This window comes from Nyctereutes procyonoides, unplaced genomic scaffold (assembly GCF_905146905.1).
Source record: "Nyctereutes procyonoides isolate TBG_1078 unplaced genomic scaffold, NYPRO_anot_genome, whole genome shotgun sequence".
Classification (NCBI taxonomy): domain Eukaryota; kingdom Metazoa; phylum Chordata; class Mammalia; order Carnivora; family Canidae; genus Nyctereutes; species Nyctereutes procyonoides.
Window position 1 is genome coordinate 14,464,501 of NW_026575130.1, and position 26,515 is coordinate 14,491,015.

Sequence of the window (26,515 nt, forward strand, 5' to 3'; positions counted from 1 at the left end):
ACCAACCCAGTTTCTCACCAGTCAGTACAATGTAATCGTGTGTGTGCTCACTTACCTTGAAACCTAGAATTCTCTTCCTTTATTCCCACTGTATATGTCAGAGTAACCTCATCAACCCCCATGCTGGACTCCTTATCTTGTTCTGTGGGTTCAGTTACTTTCCCAGAGAGGTTTACTGCCTCTCTGTCCACATTCTTGTCACAATCTTCAGAATCATTTTTAGATGGGGTGTCTATGGTTCCTAAGATAAAAGCAGAAACATTAGTTTCTTCTCAGTAAAATCTATTAAGTTATAATTTGCTGTTTTAATTGTCAGATAAAGATGGGAGACAAGTTTACTGAAAAGGGAAAAGAAAAACTAATTTTTTAAAAAGATTTTATTTATTTATTCACGAGAGACACACACAGAGAGAGGCAGAAACATAGGCAGAGGGAGAAGGCTCCATGCAGGGAGCCTGATGTGGGACTCGATCCCGGGACTCCAGGATCACGCCCTGGGCTGAAGGCAGGCGCATAACCGCTGAGCCACCCAGGGATCCCAAAAAACAGAAATTTAAAATTCCTTTTAAAATAGTCAAATCAGGGGTGCCTGGGTGGCTCAGTTGGTTAGGCATCTACCTTTGGCACAGGTCATGATTCCAGGGTCCTGGGATTGAGCCCTAGGTCGGGCTCCCTGCTCACTGGGGAGTTTCCTTCTCCCTCTCCCTCTGTCTCTCCCCTTGCTCATGCTGTCTCTCTCAAATAAATAAGTAAAATCTTAAAAAAAAAAGTCAAATCATAAGTAACTTGTTTTGAAGGTATTTTAAACTCTCACTTCTAAAAGACACATTTTTACTGAGGTATATAACTGACATATAACATTATATTCATTCAGGTATTTTATATATATATATAGTATAGATTATATATATATAGTATATTATACAGTATAATGATTTGATATTTTTATGTATTGTCAAATGATCACAATAATTCTAGTTAACATCAGTTAGCATGTATAGTTACAGAATTTTTTTCTAGTGATGAGAGCCTTTAAGATCTTGAAAAATTTTTGTTTATATTTCTAAAAACTTCCATTTCGTTTTGATTATTTGTGAAGGAGAAAAAATGAAATACAGCTCTTTTGTGAATTATAGGGAAGTGGATTTTTTCTTTTAATCAATGCATGTGGAGCCCAATGTGGGGCCTGAACCCATGACCCTGAGTTGAAATCAAGAGTCAGATGCTTAACTGACTGAGCCACCTAGACATCCCAGAGAAGTGGAATTTTTAAAGTTTAAATAAAAGCAGAGGAATTACTTTTTTCCTGATGCTAATTAACCAAGTAAGTTGTTAAGACATGCTATCAAGTCACATTCTTCAGCGTGGGAGCTACTTGGTGTGCCATTTCTATGCTCCTTTTGGTCCTACCATGTCATCTGACAGGTACTATGAGAACACCTAAGTTTTGTGGGCACAACTGGCTCAAATCCTGGTTCTGCTGATAACAGATATGTGCCTTCAGTGAATGACTGAACATTTCTGAACCTCAGTGTCCTCTGTAAAATGGGAGACACTACTATTTTCCTTACAGAGCAATAATGAAGTTTACAGTCAAAAAATGCAGAAGCACCTGACATGAAACCAGCATTCCATACCCAGGAAGGCTTTATTGTGTTACTTCTTCAATGGATACACTAGAATGGACATGTTATATAAACTATGAACCCACAGTGTGACGACTGCAAATTAGGGGATGCATTTGATGGGAAAGACCATTTTATAAAACTCAAAGTGTCTTCAAAAGTATAGTATTTGAGGAAAAAAAAAGGGAAAGAAAAGGTAAGTTTGGCTACCTTTTTATGTTTGAATGGTCAAGTTTACATGTCCCATTTTATTTTATTTATTTATTTATTTTCCCTTTTTTAAAAAGATTTATTTATTTATTTATTTATTTATTTATTTATTTATTTATTTATGATAGACATAGAGAGAGAGAGAGAGAGGCAGAGACACAGGAGGAGGGAGAAGCAGTTTCTATGCCAGGAGCCCGACGCAGGACTCGATCCCGGGACTCCGGGATTGCGCCCTGGGCCAAAAGCAGGGGCTAAACTGCTGAGCCACCCAGGGATCCTCTACATGTCCCCTTTTAAAGCACTTCTCTTCTCCCAGTTCATGCCACTTACAAAGTAAATATGTAAGTATAAACATAGCATTGGGAACAGAATTTACACTTGCCACAGCAAATCATATTTTTTGGAAAAGTATCTTCTTAGTTTATTTACCTTTATCATTTTTTTTCAAGATGGCAATATTGTGATAGGTAATGATAAAAAACTTTTTGGCATTAATTTTTTTAATTCTATTCTCACTATTAAAACAAACAAACCAACCAACCAACAAACAAACAAACAAACCAAGGACACCTGGGTGGCTCAGCAGTTGAGCATCCGCCTTCGGCCCAAGGTGTGATCCTGGAGTCCTGGGATTGAGTCCCACTCCTGCATGGAGTCTGCTTCTCTCTCTGCCTATGTCTCTGTCTCTGTCTCTCTCTTTGTGTCTCTCATTATAAATAAGTAAAATCTTAAAAAAATTAAAAAAAAAAACCTATATTACTTACCATGTTTCATCCCAGCATTAGATTTAGTGGTTCCAGGATGGAAAGTAATTCCACCATATGTAGGAAATCCATAGTGAGGGAAACCATACCCTGAAATGGCAACCAAAATGATTAAAATCTCATGATGTTTAGTTAGTTAGTTTTGTTTTGTTTTGTTTTGTTTGTGTTTTACAAAGACTTAACAAAGCTTGGTGTCTTTCCCTAAGGTGAGCACAGGCTTTGGTGTGGAAAGGCAGCGTGCTGGACACAGTGCTTCCGTTGAGAGTTAGTAAGACACATTATGAGGGATCATGGGATGATCAGAATTCCACTCTGACCAAATTTACATTTTGGCGATTCAGACAATACCCAGACTTGGGGCAGCATGCCCAGGCTTGGGGCAGCATGGAGTTCATGTTGGAGAAAGGCTCCCACTCCGTGGAAAGGAGAGGCTAATGGTGAGTGGTCACCAACCATACTCAGACTTGCTGACACAGAGGACCTTGAAATAACTTCTGGCGGGAAAAACTAAACCAAACAAAATACAGAAAAAATACTGACTCCTCCAAGGAAACATGACCACATTGTTCATTCTCCGGCATTTTTGGTGGAAGCATAAACTCGTACTTAAAACTCTTTGCGGAAGCAGCTGGTATTAGATGTCATACTCTCTGACACTGTAATTTTACTTCAAAGAATCTAATTTACAAAAACAATCTGGAATAAAAGAACAGCAATATGGACAAAGGAGTTCAGTAAAAAACCAGTAAAAAACAGGAAACACATTCAAGTAAGTAATACTATGGCATGTTCACTTGATGAAATGATGCTTAAAATATTATGCTTACATAAAATTTATATTGCCATGGGGGAAATGCCTAGGTTAACCCATTAGGGGAAAAGCAGCATATATGATTCTATATACACAATCATGATTTGTTGATAATAAATAATATAGGTAAATAGGCTAAATACTATCTATTTTGAGGATTGCAGCTGTGCTCATGAAAATGCAAAAAATACATAGTATAATGTTTGCACAGAAAAAAATTGAGAAGTTACCCTTCAATGACCAGATTTTCTGTATCTTCAGACTTTCTACAATGTAGTATATATAATACGAAACCCTTCCAATGTTTCCAAAGAAAACCAAGAAGTACGGAAGGGAAGAAAGGAGAAATATGCCAAAATGTTAACAGACATATTCTTTAGATAACCAGCCTTGAGTGACTTTTCTTTCCTCTTAGAGTTTTTGGTCTTATCTATGTACTGCAAAATGAACATGCATTTCTCTGTTGGGAAATTTTAGTTAATTTAATATGTCACAGCCGTTCAACCTGCAGACGGTCTGGGAAATCTAGGAAAGGAAAATTCTACCCTCTCTAATGTGAAAAGCTCTAGAAAGAGCAGCTTTAATTCATACCTGGACCCGTACTTCCAGCACCACCTCCTCCACCACCGCTGCCAAACATGCCTCCGCCTCCAGCTCCTGCTCCACTACCGCCACCGAAACTATCTGAGAAATTAGGCATGAGCTTCTGCCGTTTCCTCTGCACTTCCTCTTTATCTGTATTTAAAGGAAGAGAAACCAGAGGAGAAAAGACTGATTCCATTCCACTACTAGCCACAGAAAGAATATTGATTCTGATGGTATTTTTAAACATCTTAAAGGGAAACAGAAATCACCCAAGGAGGAAGAGATGCCAAATTTCAAGAAGCATTATATTTATTCCAATGGATTTGAAGACTAAGAACCTGCCTCAGAGAGACCACAGAACAGTACACACCCAAATCCTCTCCACAACAGTTTCTGAAGTCCACAATGTCATTCAAAATAGTGAAAGACTAGATTTCCCTTCAAAGGTTAAGATACTGAAGCAACCGGAATAAGAAAAACAATATTGAGGATTTTCATTTGGTCATACACACACGATTACCAACCAACATTTATAATGCATCTACATAAGCTAAGTGCTAGGGAGAAAGAGAAGTAGAAATAATGTCTTTGCTGTCAAGAATCCTCCAATATAAAAAAAAAAAAGAAAAAAAAAAGAATCCTCCAATATAATTTTAAGGTTGTGGAGGAAAGACTTGGAGAGATAGCACCATAATGCTATGTATGCTTAATTGATGGTGCACATCAATTTTTCCAGGAGTTTAAAGAGGGACTTTTAGGAAAGTCTCTGTGGGTTAGAAAATTCAGGTAAGGCTTCCCAGAATCAACTCTGTATCAGGGGAGGGCAATGGGAGGATTTTCTGGAAATGAGATCTAGAGGGAAAATAATGAAGGATAGATGTAAGCTGTGTGCTTCTGAGAGCTGCAGTGGATCGGTCCAGCTGAAGTGAAAGTTTAGCATGAAAAATGCCTGAGAAATGGGGCTGATCGAGACCACACTGTAGAGCTTCTGGATTGTAAACTAAGAGATTTACAAGCAGGAGAGCCACTGTGTGTTTCTGAACTAGGGGATGATGTGTACTGGGTGGTATTTTAGGAAGCCTCCTCTGTTACTGGTGCATAGGACAAAATAAAGAGTCAAAGTGAGAGGCAGAGACAGCACAGACTAAAGAGATGGGGGCTGTTCCTTACTGGGCAACACCATGACAATACAAGTGGGCAAACCCCAGAAATACAACGAAAGAGGGATTGGTAGTCACTGGTGACTGATGAGACTCCAGGAAAGTCTAAGACCACGACATGACTAAAATATAGTGATGCTGTCTGAGATTTTTGACTATCCAGGTCTCGACACTAGCTAGACTGTTGTCCCTCATTCTTGTAGTTGCTGTTTTTCTTTTGCTTTTCACTATCTGTCGTTCTCGCCAGCCCCACTGCCTTTGTGGTCCATTATTGTGTTCTTGTTTCTTCTTTCTGTTTCTGTTTCTTTCTCTTTTCTGATCTTCCTACCATATCTTTTTTTTTTTTTTTTTACTCCCTTTTCTCTTTTGGGCTAAAAGGGTGACGGAAGGTTTTTGTTTAAATAAACAGCCAATGTGGTATTCTTTTTTTTCAATCTGCAGGCTGATACCTAATAATTGTCCTATTTCTGATTCTTCAATGTTGATTCTGGCCATTGTTTATGTTCAAAAAGATCTTCACTTACTTCTAAATCTGTGATTGTTCCAGTCATCTCAGGGCTCAAGAGATTTCTCCTACTGATTACCTCACAGTCACCTCAGTGCAGCTGGAAGACTGAAGCATGGAAAAGTAGGATACAGAGAAACACCCATAAAATAATCGTTTAAAAATGGATTGTATCCAGACGTGTTAGGAAGAAAGCCAATGTGGGTCAACTTGAAGAGAAAGTGCTTCCACTAGAAAGGGTTGGCCTCAAAGTGGAGAAACTTTAAATGTCCTTATCAAAGGTTTTGGACTGATTTATAAAATTTTTTCATCCATTGACTATAACCAACTAATAGTCATACTTATTACTCATCCTATAAACTGTTGATCTCACATAGAAATATGAAATATGAAATACAAGAGGGAAGCAGACAACTTCATTCATCTTCAGGGATAAATGTTATCTACTGACATACTTTCTAGCAAAGCATTTGGTATTTGCTGCTTACTCCTTTGGACTTAGAAAACAGATGTTCACTATAAAATGGGAATTTTTGAGTCGACTTAAAAAATACCAACTATCCTATATTCATTAAGATTTCAATGTCAAGAAACTGATACAGAAAATTTCATTCTCACAAGTTTTTAAATAAAAGAATCTGTAGTCTAAATTTCCCCGGAAGTGACCATGGACATTTTCCCATTGTATTCATTTATCTTTGTGGTCTGCCTTTGACAGTGGCACCATGGGTTGTACTACGAAACATCAATCTATTCTAGAAGGGACCAAAGTGGTCACTTACTATAAGCCCTCCTTTTACAGAAGAGGAAATTGAAGCTAGGATGATTAAGGGACTTGTCAGAGGTCAGGGCATGGTGAGGATCAGATCCAAAGTCTAGTCAGCTTTCCATTATATTAGGCTGCCCTTCTTTGGGAAATGCCCCAAAATATCTCTGCTTTCCTCCCCCCACACCCTGTCCACCCCTCACTTTAAAGATTTTATTCATTTACTTAAAAGATAGAGAGGGTGAGCAGGAGGGAGATGGAGAGAGAATCTGACGCCGACTCCGTGCCCAGTGTAGTGCCCCATTGGGGCTTGATCTCATGATTGCAAGATCACCACCTGAATTGCAACCAAGAGTCGGACACCTAATTCACTGAGCCACCAAGGGGTTCCTCTGTTTCTTTTAATAACTGGTGATTATGATAACAGTTTAGTTCACAAACTATTATCTAGATGCACTTTTAGTTTTTACCCCTTTATGCTATGTGTATGCCTTAAAAGGACTTCACTCTCATTTCCAGGTTCTAAGTATTCTAGTAAAGATGTCTGCATTCCTTTCATAATTTAAATATTATTATTACATTTCTTCTGAATCTTTATCTTTTCAGACTGAAAAATCACATGGTCTTTTTTGCTTACACACAGCAGTTCCTCAACTCTCTTCTTCCCTTTTCAATCATCCCTCTCTTATTATTTTAATTGTCTTCCCTAAACCCAACCATCTTTGTGAAGTTTGTATGAGGTATAATGTCAATAACCATACAGGGTGCAGAGTTCTGGGCTAGCTATAAAATAAAAAGGAATATGTTATATTTCTTTGCTTGATGTCCTCCTTGATGGCACCCAAGAAGTTACTAGCCTTTTGGATGAGGATGGCAACTTGGTCAGTCAATCAATAAGTCACCTTTCATATTTACAAGAGCCAGGATATGGAAGCAGTTCAAGTGTCCATTGATTAATGAATGGATAAAGATGGTGTGTGTGTGTGTGTGATAATACACACATATATAAAATGGAATATTATTCAGCCATAAATAAGAATGAAATCTTGCCTTCTGCAACAACATGGATGGAGCTAGAAAGCATTATGCTATACGATATAAGTCAGTCAGAGAGAGACAAATATACGATTATATGATTTCACTCATGTGGAATTTAACAAAACAAACAAGCAAAGAAAAAGTAAAGAGAGAGAGAAATAAATCAAGAAACAGACTTTTAATTACAGAGAACAAACTGATGGTTACCAGAGGGGAGGTATGTTGGGGTGATGATGAAATAGGTGATCGGGATTAAGGAGAGCACTTGCTGTGATGAGCCCTGGGTGATGTATGGAAGTGTTGAATCACTACATCGTACACCTGAAACTAATATTACACTGCATGTTAACTACTGTAATCAAAATAAAAACCTTAAAAAAATAAGTCAGCTTTCAGATATATCTCAGCATCTACCATATGACATATATTAAGGGGTGCCTGGCTGGATCAGTCAGTAGAGCACACACACATCTCTTGATCTCAGCATCGTAAATTCAAGCCCCACATGGGCGTAGAGCCTACTTAAAAAAAAAAAAGAAATATATATATATATATATATATATATATATATATATATATAAAATTTATTTTGTTCTAGATGTTGGAAATGCAGCAATGAACATGAAAGACCAAATCTGTGACTTAAAGAAAATTTTTCCTATTGGAGATGGAAGAAGACAATAGATATATAAATTAATAGATAAGACAATTTTACATATTGATAAAAATGATGAATAATACAAAATTAGGTAATGACATAGGGAGGGACTGCAGGTGCTGGAGCAGTGGAAGGTGTGTCTAATAACTTCTAAAAAATGTATACAATGATTCCCTGGGTTGTATAGTTTGGATTCACTTTCATACACTCACTCTTATATTAAATGGCCTGCTACTTTTCTGACCAGTCATATGCCTAGTGTGATAATTGCTCTTTGTGATTATTTCATCTTGGGATTTTATAATCCAGACAGTTTTACTAAGGTAATTTGTTACCTTCAATAAAACATTTCTAGTCTCACACGACTTATCACAATGTATTTTGGCCATTCTTTCTGTGGAGCTCAACTTCTAACTCTTTATTTTTCCACATGGTTCTTCTTATTTGTTTGTATTACATGGAGCTTTTAGTCAATGACAGTCTGAAAGTGTTTGAAGCATGCAGGTGGGGATTTTGAACTTCAGGAGACCCCATTCTTTAACCCCAGCATCTGATAAATCCTATTACGGATGAATGTCTGAACATGCCCCTGCTGCATCTTACTCTTTTGATGAACAGATACTACTGGAAAAGGTAGACAGGCAGCCTAGAAACCAAGCTCAGCTTTGTAAGTTTCTAGGCTCATACATGTGTAGATAATCTTGGTATCCTTTTAAAATATAATCCTCTGTGTTGAGAAGAACTGACATTATGTTAAGACATATTTTAGGAGAAGAAATCTATTTTTTCCCTCAGAAAGTCCCCCCAAATTAGCCATATTTCTCTTCTGTATCTATTAAAGAAGAGTGTTTAATTGAAAGCAGTGATTTTCATCTGCAGCATCTGGAAGACCTCAGGCTATTGCTGGGTGGAGAAATAAGGGTAGATGGGCTTCTGGGAAGGCTGAATGGGTTGGCTCCCCACTTCCACTTTAACCAGAGGCCATCAGGCAAATGTCCTGGGATTTTGCATGAAATTTTATGTGGATGGGGGAAAAAAAGGCTCTTCTGTTGACAATGTTTTCACACCATGGTAATGGAATGCACTATCAATTGGGTCCATCAGTGGACAGGTCATAACCTCTGAAAAGAAACAAGAACTCATGGAATTATCTTCTAAATGCCTCTGCCACAACACAAATTCTAGGAAAAGCACCTCTCTTCAAGGAATACGCATCACATGTTTTTATCACAGGATCCAACACCCATATGGATCATCACTATGGCACCTTTGTGGCTTCAGATGCCAGTCAGGATGTGCCCTGTAATAATCATTTCATTGACCTCCCCCTGTGACCTCCCTCTAATCCAGGGATTTCTGATTTTGTTTGTGCTAGGACTCCTTTTTCAGTCCTGCGAAGTCTATGGATCTCTTCTCAGAATCATAGTTGTATATGTAAAATACAAAATAGGATTATAAAGAAAGCTGATTATATCAAAGTCCATTTCTTAACTTTAAAGACCTCCGCCCCTCCTTGGGAGTCACTGGATCTAGGTTAAGAAATATCTTTGAACAATTATCTCATTTAGGAGTCTATCAGACTCATTCTGAGAGGATTCTCAATGCTGAATTTCCCACCCTGCCCTCTGGATTTCCAGTCCTATCTTTTGATTGGCTTGTTAGGAATTTGCCAGAGGAACCTAAAATGCAACATATTTTAAATTGAGGTCCTTCTTTGCCCACTCAAACCTACTTTTTTGCTCCCTTGATTGTTTCATCAATTCAACCACATAACAATTGTCCTAGGCTGGGATTCCTCAAACCATCTATGATTCCCCAATTTTTCCTTCACCTCCTACCTCAACCAGCATCTGGGTCTTCTTGACACCACCTTCTCCTTTCATTCTTTGCACTAATATCTTTATGAACCTCACCATTTCTCACATGGACTCTTGCATTACTGTTTGGACTTGTCTGTTGGACTTGTACTCCTTATCTGCTGCTCAGATAGTCTCAGTGTCCACAGAAGGAAGTCAGAGCCAACATTCCAAATCCAAACAGGCCTGGTCATTACCCTCTCCAGAGTCAATCAGAGCTCTTCAGCTGCCAATCACAGTACTTCTGAGCCTGGCCCTGGCCTTCAGTGGTCCATTCTGGTGCTCACAAGGCTCACTTCTTTCTGAACAAACACTAATTGTTTAGCTCCTCTAGTCCCCTAAGCCCAGGAAACCCTTTTCTTTCCTTGTTTCTCACACAGCTACTGAAATACACTGGCACCCCTTACCCCCACCCAGGCTGAAGGACCTTGAAGAAACTGACTTCTTCATGGCTTCTTTCAAATCAACAGTCCTCAGCATTCTCATATGTGTTTGTGGATGTTTCTCTTTGGAGCTTATCAAAATCATAATTCACATTATAACTATGCAAGGAGACTATTCTTTCCCCTTCTTGGGTATCTTTTGTGAGGAAAAGATTGGTGCTTCATTCATTTTTATGGTTCCACACTGCATGGTGGCTGAGTCTCCTGTTCTATTGCCTGAGGTCAGTTGATGGAATGGCTGATTCTCCTGAATAGGAAGCTATCATTCCATCTCAGCTGCCTGAACCCCAAGATCCTCAACAAATTACAGACTCTCAGATTCAAAGACCAATTCTCAAATATCTAAATCTCATACAAGTTTGGTAAAAAAAAAAAAATAGCAAATAGCATTGTTTTGAAAGGCTGGTCTTAATTCCATGAACCCCAAAATAGTATATCACTTCTCTCTTCCCTAAAAATAAGTACCATGGGTCCAGGGGCCAATTCCTAGGAAGTCATTCAAAGGAAGTGGCCAACAGATCTTTTCTAATCAGCTTTGTCCTTTAATGGGAACAAGCACAAGTATGTAAGCAACCAAGTTACCTTTGATTTCAGGGTAGTAGAGAAAAGGTTTGGGTTCACTAGTTTCCAAATCAGATTTCCTCCGAAGCTGGACGAACACAGAGGCTGGTTTTGTGATGTTGACATCTTTATACTTTGGCGTTTTGAAGACGATGGCAAACTGCAGGATACAAAGATCCAAATGTTGGGGTAGGCCCACTTTTTTCTCCCAGCAATGCTACTCATTAAATGTATTCTTTATGCCCAATGTTTAGACATATTTACTAAAAAATACAGCAACCTAGAGAAAGTTACAAACCCAGAATTCTATACTCATACATTGTGACACAATGGCATTCACTGAAAATTCTCCTTGCCACCCCTAGCACTCCAATCCAGGCAATTCCTACTGTGAGCCTGCTCCCAGAGGGAAACACGACACCTTATTAATTCCTTTTGTATTCTCCCAAAGTTTTTTTATGCATATGCAAACATGAACATTCTTTTTTATATCCACTTTGTTTTATATCTTTAAAAAATTTTAATGTTATACTTCTGAGATTTTTTCCGTATTAGTTCATAGATTACTCATTCTCTTTAATAAGTGCATAATACTCCATCACACAATACACCATTATTTAACTGGCCACTTCCTGATGTACATTTGGATTGCTTCCAACTTTGGGGAGTGAAAATAGTATTTCTCAATCACTCAGAGTGATTAAGATGGGATACAGCATTTTCATTTCTTACTCATATACTCAGTTGTCACTGGGAACTCTTGATTGATTATGAGGATATCAGCCTCAAGTAGCAGACTCTTCCTTTCAATGCTTTTCATTAGAACATCTCATTAGGAGGTCTCATCATAATTACTCTGGTGAACACTTAATGCACCAACTGTGTCCCCTCAAAATTCATATGCTGAAGCCCTAACCCTTAGTGTGGCTATATTTGGAGAAAGAGCTTTTATGGAAGTAATTATGGTTAAATGAGGTCATGAGGGTAGGGTTGTGACTTGACAAGATTTTAGTGTTCTTATAGGAAGAGACACCAAGAGCTTACTTACTCTCTTCTCTCTGCCATGTGGGGACACAGCCAGAAGGTGGCTGTCTGCATGCTAGGAGAAGAAAGCTCTCACCAGGAACCGACCCTGTCGGGCCTTGATCTGGGACTTCTAGCCTCCAGAACTGTGACAAAATAAATTTCTGTTGCTTAATACACCCAGTCGATGGCATTTTGTTATGGCAGTCTGAACAGACTAATGCAAATACTTAAAATAGTTCCACTAAAGGATCCAAGGGCCATTGCCTAATGGTTAGGTGATCAGACACCCAAATGAAATGTCTTGACAAGGTCTCAGAGCCAGTGGTCTAAGGCCTTTCTCATAATTCTATGGTAGATAACTTTTCTGGAAAACCTTCAAGAGTCTTAAAAATAGTATCCTTTTATGCAAATTAAATAAATATTTATGATTTTTTTCTTTTTTGTACATGGAAATTAAGAACTGAACTTCAACAGGACAGAAAATGAAAAATCATCACCATCACCATAATCCACTTACTTGTCTATGAACATCTGTGGGGGAAAAATCCCCAAATCCTTCCCAGATCCCACCATTTTCCTCTTCTTCATAAAATCGAATCTGGATGTCATCTGCAATCACATTTAGGTATATAATTTCACATGGAGAAATAATATTTATAAGCCTGCTGTTTCCAGATTCTACCTACTATGTATTTAAACTTAAAAAAAAAAAAGAATATGAAAGATACTTTTAAAACCTTTTAAAATTTTCACAAATTACTGAATTTTTTTGTTACCACACTAATGGATCTTGAGTTTCATTTACATTCAGAGAATACCAGATTTACCTCTTCAGTCTGCCTTTTCTCTTACTTAGTCTTTTTGACCTTCCCACTTTCCATCACTAGCCCAATTCACTCCTGAGAAATATGAAGGATACTGAGGAGTATTATAATCCCCAAAGGTGGTTCAAACTCCATATGGATCTACATAATAATATTTAACTTATATGAAGTTAAAGTTAAGTATACTTAGTAAAGTATACTATATGGCAGGCACTATTTTAAGGATTTATATGTACACATTAACTGATTTCATCTTCACAGTAACTGCAACGCAGGTATACTATTAATATCTTCATTATGCGGAAGAGAAACTGTAGTCCATGGAGGTTAAGTGACTTATCCAAGGTTGAATAGCTAGTAAATGGAGAAAGTCAGAATTTGAACACAGATTCCAGGCTCATAAACATTCTACTATGCTGCTTCCCTATGATACTTTATCAGTCCATACTGACAAGTTGTTAAAAATATTGTATCAGTCAAGTTCCTTTGGATGAGATTAGAATGCCTAAATTTTACACTTCTGTCATGGATTCTACTTCTGCAGAAATATCATAATATAACTCAGATTGGCATCTCCCTGGCTTCACTTCTCATTTTTATAGGAAGGACTGCACTATTGACTTATGAAAACTAAGTTCATATTTCTATTTAAATAGAATTTACGGGCAGCCCAGGTGGCTCAGCGGTTTAGCGCCGCCTTCAGCCTGGGCGTGATCCTGGAGCGCCGGGATCGAGTCCCACATCGGGCTCCCAGCATGGAGCCTGCTTCTCCCTCTGCCTGTGTCCCTGCCTCTCTCTCTCTCTCTCTCTCTCTCTCTGTGTGTCTCTCATGAATAAATAAATAAAATCTTTAAAAAATAAATAAATAAATAGAATTTTAGGAATATTAGGGTTGGATAAAACATCTCATTAGCTCCTGGTCAATTCCTTTGCCTTCAGGTAGGACTAAACTGGACCTAGTTATTCAGACTCTTCAAGCCAGGTACAAGATTTTTCTTAATGAGCCACTCCAATGTAATGATGATGATTAAGAATCACATTAATAAGCAAAGGTACTCAGATTGTGTTTACTCACTGAATGTACACATATTACTGGATAGAATGGGTTAAAAGAAGGCTGATACCAGATTATGCAGAGACAGTGGAAACTTTTTTCAGATAAAGATACATATAGCTTTACCTTAAAATATGATCCCATCTTTTTCTGACTTTTTAATCTCAGGCCATTTTCCTCGAATGATAATGTTCTTTCTTTCTTTTTATTTATTTATTTCTTTTTTTTAGCCATCATTCTTTTATTTAGTAGCTATATTTTCAGTTATGCATTCTTTACTTTGAAAACGCTCACCACTTTGTCATGAGTAGAACTTTATTACTGTATTTTAAAAATGAGCTGTTTGAGAAAATACTACAATTGCTTTCAGCTTTTGTTTATTTATAAATCTTGTACCATTGCTAATGAAAGGTAAATGCCAAGAACCTCTTCTGAAAGTGAAAATTATGAGAAACATGCTCTGAGAATTTCCCTATAGTCCTTATTCTCTTTTTCTTAATTGACATCAGAGTGTCACATGAAAGTTTTGGAGAAGCCCTCTCAGTGTTGCAATGAAGCCTTATAAGATAAATTAAATTAACAATTTTATACTATATAAAATATTATTTATTCTGTGTGGCATGTGTGTGTGAAACATGGGCTATTACTCATTTATTCTAGTTTAAGTTCAGATACCAAAGTTTAAAGTACAGAAATATTAAAATATCACTGATTACAATGATCACTATTTTTTTTATTTCTCTTTACTTCCATTGAAGGTTTTAAAATTAATTAGTCAGCTTAAAAAAAACCCACAGACACACTTGGAAGAGGTGAAATGTGTACATTTTCTAAAAGAGTTCCATGTAGAAAAGGGATATTACTGAATCTACTGCCAAAAAGTGACTTACAGACACACTCAGAATTACATTCCACATCTTGAGATGGGAGAATATATTTACCTTTCTGAACCTTGTCACAGAGAAGATAAATTTCTTCCCCTCCTGTTACGCATCCAGCTGTCCTGTCCATTCTTACAATTTTCAAGTTGGACGCATTGGGGGCTTCTGATCACAGGAGAAAAACAACAACATCACAATTTATTCTCAGCTTCATAAGTCAATCTCTTATGGGAAACCTGGCCCTTAGCACACATTAACCAAAACAAAGTTCAAATAGTTTATCGTGGTGAGCATTGAGCAATGTATAAAACTGTCAAATCAATATGTTCTATGTGTAAAAGGAATATGATACTGTTATGTTAATTATACTTTAATTAAAAATAAACTGATGTCTTCATTTACATTGCTTTAACAAGGATACAAATAAAAAAGCTTCTGGAAGTCCTCAGAAGTCCTCACTTCTTGAACATGGATTATTCATTACTACCCAAACAGACTAGGCAGAAAGGAACAGTATTTGTGTCTCCCACTAAGACAGTAAGAAAGATTCATACAGAAAGAGAAAGAACTTTTCTGATGTTTCAGGAAGTACCAAGCCAATGGATTTGTGGAATTTCATGTAGGTCAAGACCTTCAATTATTTCCATGTTACCGATAGGCTGTTTACAAGAGTCTTCAAAATTTAGAAAAAATACAATTTTCTTAAGCTACTTATACATTCTTATTTTACAGAAAAGAAAAAGGGAGAGGTTATAGTTCTTTTCCCCAGACTAAATTAGAATTCTGTGTGGTTGGGGCAAAAGTTTCTTGTGGTACTAGTATAAAGCTTCCTTTTTTTTTTCCTCCCACAGCTGCATTTTAAGGTGATCTTTAGTATACAAGTCTACATCATTTTATAACTCTTTCACTTCCCTTCAAACTTGTTTAAATTAAAGAATTTGGCCAGTTGTTGTACTTGGGGCATGGAGTTTTCTACTTAGACCAAACTCTATAAACTTTCAGTGAGCCTAAGTACCACACTTGCAGGCTTCTTTGATTTGTTTAATAAATCCCATGCATACCAAACAAGAAATGTGCATGGTAAAGGTTGAAGACCATGGTAAAACTCTTAAAAAGTTCTAGGAACTACAGACTGAAATAGAATTTTGAAGTCACATGCTGTCCACACTACTCATTTGGTTAAAATGTAGTTCTTATCTTATTAAAAGCTAGAACATGCAAGTACGAAGATGGATGAGAATAATAGTTGTTTTTATTAACATCTCTTTAGAGCCTCAACAAAAAATATTGAGGTCTTTTTCTAGGAGCACCAATAATATATCCTCATGGCAAAAAATTCATGAATAATAAAAGATTTGCCATCATCAAATGGCATGTGAAAGACTAGCATGCCCATTTGAGGAAGGAGAACCACATTTATTGCTCACCTCATAATATTCACTTTTAATCTAGACGTCAACTTTTCCAGCTAGATTTTAGTATTCCCATTTGTAGATGTCAAATGTGAGGCTCCAAATGATTTGGTTACTTGCCCTGGGACTCTGAGCTAGTAAGTAACTGCCAGGGCTGGGTTGAAAGTCTGTACTTGACACTATACCAAGCTGCCTCCAGTTAGAAGTCAAGTACTCACTGCTGTCGTAGATGGCATCTGACACTACGGGTTCCAGGCGCCTTGTGAAGCTGCCGGTGCTATCTGGAAGAAAAGCTGTAAACATGAGCCGCACCACACTGAGGTCCATCTCCTTTGTCTGCTGAAGAGCTGCCTGGCGGATGATCTCCTTTTCCCGATCTGGGACCATACAGCACAGCGCATTCGTGCCCAGGGAAAGAGTAAAGCATGAATGTTTTAGATAAGAAGTCTTTATAAAGCCCAAATAAAGAATATAAATTGAAAATAAAAACCTGTTTTTTTCTTTTGAAATTATTTGTATTGCTAATAAAATTTTAAAAACGGTTTCATGTATGTCATCCAAATTAAAGGTATCCAGAGAAGCCCTCCCTGTATTTTCTGTGAATATAGTGAAATAGTGAAAACTGTCCTCCACTGGCTCTCTCCTTTCTTATCCTCTCCTGAATTCTCATTTTTCTCCCTACAAGACATTACAGCTGAAGCCACAAAAGATGTGATACCACAATAAGCTGATTAGGCATCAGTTGTATTGTGAAATGTGAAAATAAGTATTCCAAAAGCTCCCTAGCACAGGGACCATGTTCATTTCACCGTGCCTCGCACAGTGCCTGGCACATAGGAAGTACTCAAAAAGTGCTTCTGGAGAAACTGAGTAGCTCCATTGCATCGGACTCCTTCCTCGCCTCCAGATGGAGCTTCGTGCTGATGGATCCAGCTGTATTTAACTTATAGTATCACCAAAGGTGGTGAGTACTGTAAAAGAGCTACAAGTGAAGAGAGATGGAATTACAAAGGAGGGAAGAACCCAGAGGCTTTGGAGCAGAAGAGACATATGCTCTATATCTTGAAGGGCTGGTACAACTTGAACTTATGAAAGCGGTACATAAAGGCATTCCAGGAAGAGGGAACAGCAAAAACAGAAAGAATATGCCAAGGTGAGGAAATGAGAATTCCTGGTGCTTCTACGGAATAATTCAGTTTGATGTGAAGGGGTGTAGTGGGAAAGAGCATTGGAAATGCACACGGGGCCAGGTCTTGAAAGGCCTAAAAATGCCAGCTTACCGAATTTGGATTTTGTAGGCAGCAGGGAGATACTGAGCAGTGGTGTGGCAGGGGCTTTTGAAAGATTCATCTGGCCACAGGGTGTAAACTGGTTCAGAGGTGGAGATGGATAGCAGCAGAGCAAGAAAAACAGAGTGGGCAGTGGAACTTGCTAGAAAGAGGACAGAAGAGTGGAGCTACAGACTGGAGATACAGCATAAGCAAGGAGGAGGATTCAAAGTTGATGTGAAGGTTTTGAGTCTGGATGTCAGAATGTGTTTAGTGAAATAACAGCAATTGGTTTGGGGTCGCCTGAGTATCGGATGACAACAGGGTGACCAGACTAATGGACAACATGTAAAAGCAGCAATGGCACAGGTGGGTAGGACAAGGATTGGGGCTGAAAGAAAAAAATATAGATAAAAGCAGGAAAACATAAAATCTTAGCATTTTTACAAGAAAGAGAATAGTTTATGATGTGCCTGAAGAGTACGAAGAGACCAAAGAGGTTCCTTATAAGAAGGTGAACAGCAGGAGGTAAAATGGTGGGAAACTAAAACAGAGGAACTAAGTGTTGAATTATGAGTTGGTTTTGACAGGCTGAAGAGGGCAGGGTACGTGCTTTAGGTAGGTAGAGGAAGACACATACAAAGGTGTGAAGATGTATCAGGTGTTCAGAGGGAGCTGATGAGGAGAGGAGGTACATGGTGCAATTGGAGGTAAAGCTGGAAAAACCGGCTGGGGCCAAACTGAGTGAGGGCTTGGTAAACTAGGCCACAGAGGCACAGATTTTATTCTAGAAAATAGCAGGATGCCATCAAAGGTTTCTGAGCAGGGAAAGTGGGGTAGCAGCTTGAGGTACGGTCTGGGACATACGGAAGAGTGTGTGGTCTACACATGAGCAAAGAAGAGCCTGACCTCAGGGGACCGAAGTAGGGAGAAGAAGCTCACCTGTAAGCTGCCGGTCTCCTCCGCCTTCCGCTTGCAGATAGGCGAGATCCGGATGCACTAAAAGGCCAGGATTGTAGCCCTTCGTACATGCCTCTGTCATTCGTGCTTCCAGTGTTTCAAATACTTTTTTCTTTGTCACATGAAGTATACCCAGGTTTGCAAAGCTGGAGAAAAAGCAGTAACAGCAACAACCATCACCAAAAGTTAGGCAGTCGATAATGAAGAGTCCGGTTTTCCATTAGCACGGTGGCTTTTAAAAAATTCCACAGGCCCTTGGTTGCTGGAGCCCACACTATAATCAAACACCTTACTATTTCTGCAGTGGAACATATAAGGTAGACTCACCAAATGGAATAATAAAGACTATAAATCACTGCACATTAGGTCAGATTGGGTTTTGCCACCAAATGAGTCTAGCAAACTGAGCAAAATCTTTTGGTTTTCAGGGTTTATTACACTTTCAAATGATTATGGGAGTGGGGTACACACACACACACACACACACACACACACATTTTAGTAAGGAAGTTTTACCCAGTCTCATTTTAAAGTATTTTCTAGGAGAGTTGTTTAAATTTTTAAAAAAAATTCTGAATATAGTAGTAACTTAGTTTTTTGTTTTGTTTTTTTTTAATTTATTTATTATTTTTTTGTTTGTTTGTTTTGTTTTGTTTTAAAGAATAAGAGGAATGGGCAGCACGGGGGGCTCAGGGGTTTAGCGCTGCCTTCAGCCCAGGGCCTGATCCTGGAGTCCCAGGATCGAGTCCCTTATTGGGCTCCCTGCATGGAGCCTGCTTCTCCCTCTGCCTGTGTCTCTGCCTCTTTCTCTCTCTCTCTCTGTCTCTCAGGAATAAATAAATAAAGTCTTAAAAAAAAAAAAGAGGAATGTTTTATTTGGAAGGATTTTTTTTTCTTTTTTCATTTGGATCATCCTTGGGTTTCTAGAAGGGTTTTAAATGGAGTGCCATTTCCTCTTTGGTTATCTGTAAGGATGGAATTATTTATTACTACTAGAATGCCATCCAATTCTTACATGGATTCAGGATAGAGAACCTTTTATCTTATGAAGCCTACATACCTTTTGGGCAAAAACATGTTAATAAGCTAAATAAAGTAAGTTAAGGGATCTTAAAGAAAAAATATGAAATACTTCAGCCATTCATTTAAAAAATATGAAACACACATACATGAAACAAAAAAGTATGTTCAATAAATATAATTCAACAAATAAAAATGTCCTTTACCAAAGAGACTCGTTCATTCAACAAATATTTGTTCAGCTCCATAATTTAGAAGGTAGTAAGCGTTACCAAGAAAAATAAGTTAGGGATGGAGAAAAGGAAAGGCAGTAATATAAGATACGATGTTTTAAAATAGGGAGAGGTCAGAAAAAGCCTCATTGAAAAGATGGCAACTGAGCAAAGACTTTAAGAGAGTGAGGGAGGGGATCCCTGGGTCGCGCAGCGGTTTGGCGCCTGCCTTTGGCCCAGGGCGCGATCCTGGAGACCTGGGATCGAATCCCATGTCGGGCTCCCAGTGCGTGGAGCCTGCCTATGTCCCTCTGCCTATGTTTCTGCCTCTCTCTCTCTCTCTCTCTCTCTCTCTCTCTCTGTGTGTGTGTGTGTGTGTGTGTGTGTGACTATCATAAATAAATAAAAATTTTAAAAAAATAAGAGAGTGAGGGAAAAGATGTGGATATATGAAGAACAGTATCAAGACAGAAGGAATAGCAAATGCAAAGACCCTGAGGTCAGACATGACTGGTGTTTTCAAAAGATAACAATGGCAAGGAGGCCAAAGTTGCTGGAGGAAAATCAACAAGAGGTCAGTAGTAATTGAAAAGAGGTAACTGGTGGCACAGATCTTTTAAAGCCTTATAAGCTTTTCAAAAGCTTTTCTTTTGCTCTGGCTTTTACCCAGAAAGAAAGAAAGAAAAAAGATTAGTAATGGAAAGGCAGAAATAGGGGTGCCTGGGTGGGACAGATGGTTAAGTGTCTGCCTTTGGCTCAGGTTATGATCTCCAGGTCCTGGGATCTAGCCCCATGTTGGGCTCCCAACTCAGCGGGGAGTCTGCTTCTCCCTCCCCCTCTGACTCTCCCTTGCCTCTCCCCTTGCTTGTGCTCCTTCTCTCTCTCTCTCTCTCTCAAATGAATAAATAAAATCTTAAAAAAAGGAAAGACAGAAATATTATGACAACTGGACTAGATGAAACAAAGAATAAGATACTGCATGAATGATGAACTAGGGGAAGAAAATATAGGAGGTGAAGGCAGAATGAGATGAGCATTCATACAGAGGTCCAGGGACACAATGAGAAACGTGTCCAGACAGTGATAGAAAAAAGTAGGACATGAACTAGCATGATGTATAAATTTGTCAAATCACTATCTTGTGTACCTGAAACTAATGTAACTGTGTGTCAGCTACACTAAAATAAATAAATAAATAAATAAATAAATAAATAAATAAATAAATAATAAAATGGTTAGAATAGCTGAGATACACAAAGAAGAAAATAGACCAACAGAATATAAGCTCCCAAGGTCAAAGATCTCTAATGTCTAGAACAGCGCTTGTCATATGAGTGTCTAATAAATGTCAGTTGAATTAATGAATGCATGAATACAGCACAGAAAAATATGCAACATGACATACTGATATGTATGGAAGCAGAGGCAGTTTTTCTGAAACGACACCTTCATCTTTTGGCCTTTTAGGCTGTACTCCTACACAGAACATCCACAACTACCTATATATAGGTAGCAAGAGTGACAAACACCTATGTTACACTTTACACTTTGCCATTTTGAAAGTAATTTTAATGTATATTATTTAACTAATCCCTGTGAAAAGGGCATCAGCCTTATGTGAATAATTTCTTTATTCTGGTAATAAATGAAATAATACAGAAGCCAATCTTCTGTTTCAGTTAGTGATGGGAGTAGATTGAACCTTTTACCTTAAGTAAGTAAGATGAAACCCATGAAAAAATGGTCTTCCAACCCTGGAGAACAGGTAGCATAGGATCGTGATCCTTAAGACAAACAACTAAGATGAATCCTGCAATTATGCTGGTTTAATGCATAGAGTCTCCAGGCTGCAGCAGAGGAAGGGAGACCCTAGCCAGGACCTGGCAATCTCTCTGAGTTTTGGAGACAGAGTTAAAAATTTGAAGACGCCAAAGAGGCTAGAATTCACAGGCAGAGAACCAGAGAAGAAAGAGCCATAAACAGAGATATATTCAGAGATGTACAATGGCCCTGCCTTGAGTCTCAGTTAAGTACTGATCAGAGCATGTGTGTGAGACTGGGGAAAAAACCACCAGAATGGGGCAGGCAAAACATTTCTTGGAGCACACATGGAACTGGAATAGTTTAAGAACCCTTGTAATACATGAATCATTAGGATGAATATTCAAAAAGTTATTGGCTTAGTTATAGCATCAAATTAACCCTAGACTAAAGGCTGCTCTACTTTCCCTAACAAAGCTTAGAAATAAGTCTAGAAAGGATCAAAATGTTCTTGAATTTAATTTCATCCAAATGTTCAAAAATATTTAAAGGCATACAAAAAAAAAAAAAAAAGCCAGCATGCAACTGTCCAAAATTCAAAATATCTGCCATTCAATCAAAAATTACCAGGCATGCAAAGATGTAGGAAAATGCAACTCATAATTAGGATAACAATCAATCAATAGTAACAGATCCAGAAATGAGAAAGAACACAAAATTTGTAGAACATACATTAATATAGCTACTATAGATATATTCCATATGGGTAAGAGGGTAAAAAGCTTTAATATGTTAAGGAGTACCTGCAAGATATAAAAGAGACATCACACAAACCTACAGAGATGAAAACTGAATTCACTGAAAGAAAAACACACTAGATGGAATTAAGAGCTTGTTAGACACTACAGATAAGAGGATTAGTGAACTTGAGGACACGGTAATAGAACTATTCAAAACGAAACACAGGAAAAAGAACAATTTTAAAAAAATAATAGATCACCAGTGAGCTATGGGACAATTTCAAACAGCCAAACACACAAGTAGTTGGTGTTTCAGAAGAAGAAGAAAAGGAGGAGCGGATGGAAAAAATATTAAAAAAAATAATGGCTGACAGATTTTAAAATTTAATAAAAAACTATAAACCCAGAGATCAAAAAATCATAATGAACTCCAAAACACAAAAAGTCATGAAGAAAACTACACTAAAGCCCATAATAAAACTGCTTCAGACTAGCAAAGAGAAATGAAAACTAATGAAGAGAAAATCTGGAAACCTGATAGAGAAAAAAGACACGCTATGTGAAAGGAGCAAAATATCAGAATGATGGCAGAGGTCTGGAAATAAGGCAAGCCAAAAGACCCTGGGGCAGCATATTTTAAGAAAGTGTAAAGAACACTGTCAACATGGAATTCTATACTCTTCAAAAATATCTTTCTAAAACAGAGACAAAATAAAGAGTTTAATGATGTATGAGAACTGAAGAATTTATCAGCAGCAGACCAGCAGTAGAAGAAAAAGGAAAGGAGGGTCGTTGGGCAGGAGAAAATGCTACCAGACAGAAATCTTGATCTATGAAACAGAATGAAGAGCACTGCAAATGATAAATATGTAGTTCAATATAAATATTTTTTTCCTTATTTACAATTTCTTTTAAAAGATAATTGAGCATGTAGCCACTCTGGAAAACAGTATGGAGATTCCTCAAAAAGTTAAAAATAGAGCTATCCAATGACTCAACAATTGCACTACTTGGTATTTATCCAAAGGATACAAATACAGTGATTCGCAGGGGCATCTGCACCCCAATGTTCATAGCAGCAATGTCCACAAGAGTGAAAATATGGAAAGAGCCCAGATGAATGGATAAAGATGATATGGTGTGTATATATATATATGTATATATATATGTGTATATATATATGTGTATATATGTATATATACATATACATACAATGGACTACTACTCAGTCATCAAAATAAATGAAATCTTGCCATTTGCAACAACAGGGATGGAACTAGAGGATATTATGCTATGGAAAATACATCAGAGAAAAACAAATACCATATGATTTCACTCATATGTGGAATTTAAGAAACAAAACAGATGAACATAGGGCAAGGGAAAGAAAAAATAAGATGAATACAGAGAGGCAGGCAAACCATAAGAGATGCTGAACTCTAGGAAACTTTCAGAGGGTTGCTGGAGGGGAGGGGAGTGGGGGGATGGGGTAACTGGGTGATGAACATTAAGGAGGACACTCAATTTTTTTTTTAATTTTTAAAGGTTTTATTTATTTATTCATGAAAGAGAGACACAGAGAGAGAGAGAGAGAGAGAGGCAGAGATACAAGCAGACGGAGAAGAAGGCTCCATGCAGGGAGCATGACGCGGGACTCGATCCCGGGTCTCCAGGATCACGCCCTGGGCTGAAGGCGGCGCTAAACCGCTGAGCCACCCGGGCTGCCCAGGAGGACACTCAATTTAATGAGTATTGAGTGTTATATGCAACTGATGAATCATTAAATTCTACCTATGAAACTAATTTTAAAAAGATAATTGAGCATTTAAAGCAAAAATAAAAAACCTGTATATTGTGGAATTTATCATATCTGTAGGTATAGATATAGTACACAAAGCAAATAGGCTGATAGAAGAGAAATGGAAGTACTATTCATGTACTATATATAAAAAACTATAAAGTTACTTAAAGGTAGACTATGGTAAGTTAAAGATGTGTAGCATAACAAGCTGTAAAACAACTTCTAAACACTATAAAGAGGTATAAACCAAAAAGAAGATAAAATCTTAGCAAATAATCTAAAAGAAGACAGAAAAAAGAGGAAAAGTGGAACAAAAATCAGATGTGATAAGCAGAAAACAAATAGCAAGATGGTAGATTGAAACACAGCCCAATCAATAATCAGATTAAAAACAGATTGTTTTTAATACCTCAATTATGAGGCAGAGAGTCAGATCGAATTAAAAAAAAATAAGACCCAGCTATATGCAGTGTATATTTACTCTAAATATAAAGACACAAATAGGTAAAAACTAAGAGGATGGAAAAAAAATTTTCCAAGCTAACATTAATCAAGAGAAAGCTGAGGGATGTCTGAGAGGTTCAGTTGGTTAAGCATCTGCCTGTGACTCAAGTCATGATCCCAGGGTCTTGAAATTGGGCCACATTGAATGAGCACTTCCTGCTCATTGAGTCTGCCTCTCCCTCTGCCCCTCCTCCACCCTGCTTGTGCTTTCCCTCTCTTGCATAAATAAATAAAATCTTTAAAACAAGCTGAAATAGCTCTGTATTAGTATCAGTCAAGGTGGATTTTAGATCAAAAAAGTATAATCAGGGATAAAAGAGGGTCATCTCATAACGATAAAGGGATCAATCCATTAAGCAGACATAAGAATTCTAAATGTTTATGTATTGAATAAAAGATCTTCACAATATAAGAAACAACATCTTATAAACTGGAAGAAGAAATAGATATATCTATAATCAGAGATTTCAACACCCCTCTCTCACTAACTGATAGAACAAGTAGGGAGAAAGTCAGTAGGGATACAGAACTCTTGAACACTACTATCAAACAACTTGACCTAATTGACATTTATAGAACACGCGTTCTATAATGTGTTCTTCTTTTTTTTTTATTTTTTTTATTTATTTCATGATAGTCACACACACACACACAGAGAGAGAGAGAGGCAGAGACATAGGCAGAGGGAGAAGCAGGCTCCATGCACCGGGAGCCCAACGTGGGATTCGATCCGGAGTCTCCAGATCGCGCCCTGGGCCAAAGGCAGGCGCCAAACCGCTGCGCCACCCAGGGATCCCCATAATGTGTTCTAATACGCGTTTTATAGCACGCGTTCACCTTGATTAGACTACTCATTCTCTATAATTGCACAATGAACATTTACCAGGCACACCATATTCTGATGTGTAAAAGAAGTCTCAATAAATTTAAGAGGATTGAAATCATACCAAGTATCCTCTTAACAGAATGGAACTTGATCAGATATGAATATACAAAAGATAACTAGGCAGGGGTATATTTAAATCAAGATGTAAAGATTAATTGTCAAAGCTTGGTAATGCGTACAGTGAGGGCTCATTGTGGTATTCTTTCTACTTTTGTGTATGTCCAACAATTTCTAGAATAAAATGTAAAAGAAAACAAGAGCAGGCATTTATTACTAAGCACATGCAACTGAAAAAACTGAAGATCATAAACATTAATACAGGGGAATGCAAGATGGTATAGCCACTTTGGAAAACAATTTGGCAGTTCCTTATAAGACAAATGGACCCTACAATTCTACTCTTCAGAATTTACTTGAGACCAAAAGAAATGAAAACTTATGTTCACACAAAAAGTGGTTTCATCATCAAAAACAAGAAATAAACGAAACATTCTTCAACAGGTAGATTGATGAACTGTGATATACATGAGTACAACGTAGTACTACTTTGTAATGAAAAGGAGTAAACTGCTGATACACACAAGTACCGGGAGGAATGGCAAATGCACTCTGCTAAGTAAATGAAGTCAGACTCAAAAAAGCTATGTGGTGTATGATTACATTTTTATGTCATTCTGGAAAAGGCAAAACTATAGGGAGAGAAAACAGATCAAGAGTTGCCGGGGCCTGGAGTGGGAGGTAGAGTTGACTCCAAGGGGCACATACAATTTTTTTTTGGGGGGGGGGGGTTGGGAGAATGGAACTATATACTTTGATTGTGGTTCTTATTCGAGTATTTGTCAAAATTCATTGAACTGTACACTTTAAAGGGTAAATATTACCGTATTTAAATTATACTTTACTTTAGTGAAACCCGACAAAAAACTTTTAAACAGATGGCTATCACAGCTAATAATAGGACTGGGACTACAATCTTGTGTCTTACTCAGGAATGCCATATTCTATACTAGTGGTTTTCAAAATGTAATTTCTAGAGCAGCAGCATCAGTGATTCCTGAGAACTTATTAAAATACAAAATTTAAAATCCTATCCCAAATCTACTGAATCTGAGACTCTGAGAGTGGGGCTTGGCAATTTGTATTTCAGCAAATCCTCCAGGAGATTCCAATGTGCCTAAAGTTTG

General features: G+C 37.7%; 1 protein-coding gene across 3 annotated transcripts in view; it reads right to left on the bottom strand.

Annotated features, from left to right (window-relative positions):
- The window catches only part of NFKB1 (nuclear factor kappa B subunit 1), a 119,276-nt gene that overhangs the window by 21,167 nt on the left and 71,594 nt on the right, over nucleotides 1-26,515 (bottom strand). For all 3 annotated transcript variants that reach the window (XM_055342467.1, XM_055342466.1, XM_055342465.1), the window contains exons 7-14: nucleotides 18,390-18,553; nucleotides 16,398-16,556; nucleotides 14,828-14,932; nucleotides 12,526-12,617; nucleotides 11,004-11,142; nucleotides 4,002-4,145; nucleotides 2,600-2,689; nucleotides 56-241 (exon numbers count right to left, since the gene is read on the bottom strand). In XM_055342467.1, the coding sequence (XP_055198442.1) occupies nucleotides 56-241; nucleotides 2,600-2,689; nucleotides 4,002-4,145; nucleotides 11,004-11,142; nucleotides 12,526-12,617; nucleotides 14,828-14,932; nucleotides 16,398-16,556; nucleotides 18,390-18,553 (1,079 nt within the window). The remainder of the gene's footprint in view (nucleotides 1-55; nucleotides 242-2,599; nucleotides 2,690-4,001; nucleotides 4,146-11,003; nucleotides 11,143-12,525; nucleotides 12,618-14,827; nucleotides 14,933-16,397; nucleotides 16,557-18,389; nucleotides 18,554-26,515) is intronic.